Source organism: Egretta garzetta, unplaced genomic scaffold, assembly GCF_000687185.1.
Source record: "Egretta garzetta isolate BGI_Z169 unplaced genomic scaffold, ASM68718v1 scaffold91, whole genome shotgun sequence".
Lineage (NCBI taxonomy): Eukaryota > Metazoa > Chordata > Aves > Pelecaniformes > Ardeidae > Egretta > Egretta garzetta.
In genome coordinates, this window is record NW_009258661.1 from 4,501,901 (window position 1) to 4,503,034 (window position 1,134).

A 1,134-nucleotide genomic window follows, 5' to 3' on the forward strand; every position below is an offset into this window, starting at 1 on the left:
TGTCCCTGACTGATAAGGGGACGGCGCAGGACTTGACGCCGGGCACGCCGTCCCCAGCAGGGCCTGTGTCCGGCTGTCCCAGCGGGCGGCTCCCGCTTGCTTTTCTCCTATAAATAGCTAGACTTTTTGCCCGTCGCCATGGCAATGGCGGCGATGGCTCTGGCCAGCAGCACCCCCTGCCTGGCTCACCCCTGCCCCCCCCGCAGGGGGGCCTTCTCCGAGGTGGTCCTGGCAGAGGAGAAGGCGACGCGGAAGCTGGTGGCCATCAAGTGCATCGTCAAGAAGGCGCTGGAGGGGAAGGAGACCAGCATCGAGAACGAGATTGCTGTCCTCCACAAGTAGGGGCTGTCCCAGTGCTAGGGTGGGGGTCTCGCTCTCTGCGCCCCCACTCCCCTGTCACAGCTCCCTGCTGCCAGCACCCATTGCTGGGCATTATCAGCAGTGCCCAAAATAGCCGGAGGCGCGTGATGCCCCACAGGGCCGAGCCCGGCTGCTCCCTGTCCAGTAGGGGCCAGGGTGGGGGCAGCCGGCAGACCCCTCACCCCTCCCTGTGCCTCCCCCCTTAGGATCAAGCACCCCAACATTGTGGCCTTGGATGACATCTACGAGAGTAGCACCCACCTCTACCTCATCATGCAGCTGTGAGTGATGTCAGAGGGGTCCAGGGGACCCAGGGGGGCCATACTGACCAGCACTGCCCGTCCCCGCAGGGTCTCGGGTGGGGAGCTCTTCGACCGCATTGTGGAGAAGGGCTTCTACACCGAGCGGGATGCCAGCGCCCTGATCCGGCAGATCCTTGATGCTGTCAAGTACCTGCATGACATGGGCATCGTCCACCGTGACCTGAAGGTGAGCGGCGGGATGCACACACACACACAGAGCCCCCTGTCATGGTGGCAGGGAGGGGACCCTGGCATTGCCCCTCCCTGACCCTCCCTCCTCCCTGCAGCCCGAGAACCTGCTTTATTACAGCCTGGACGAGGACTCCAAGATCATGATCAGCGACTTCGGGCTGTCGAAGATCGAGGGCTGCGGCAGCGTCATGTCCACAGCCTGCGGCACCCCCGGCTACGTGGGTGAGCGCCTGCTGTGGGCTGCCACTGCCCTGGGGGCAGGGGTGGGGGCCCCCCCCCC

At 65.2% G+C, this 1,134-nt stretch overlaps 1 protein-coding gene across 1 annotated transcript in view; it reads left to right on the forward strand.

Moving 5' to 3' along the window:
* Positions 1-1,134, forward strand: part of CAMK1 (calcium/calmodulin dependent protein kinase I) — a 3,383-nt gene that overhangs the window by 690 nt on the left and 1,559 nt on the right. The window contains exons 2-5 of the mRNA XM_009648351.2: positions 207-338; positions 567-641; positions 711-849; positions 950-1,089. Of these exons, the coding sequence (XP_009646646.1) occupies positions 207-338; positions 567-641; positions 711-849; positions 950-1,089 (486 nt within the window). The remainder of the gene's footprint in view (positions 1-206; positions 339-566; positions 642-710; positions 850-949; positions 1,090-1,134) is intronic.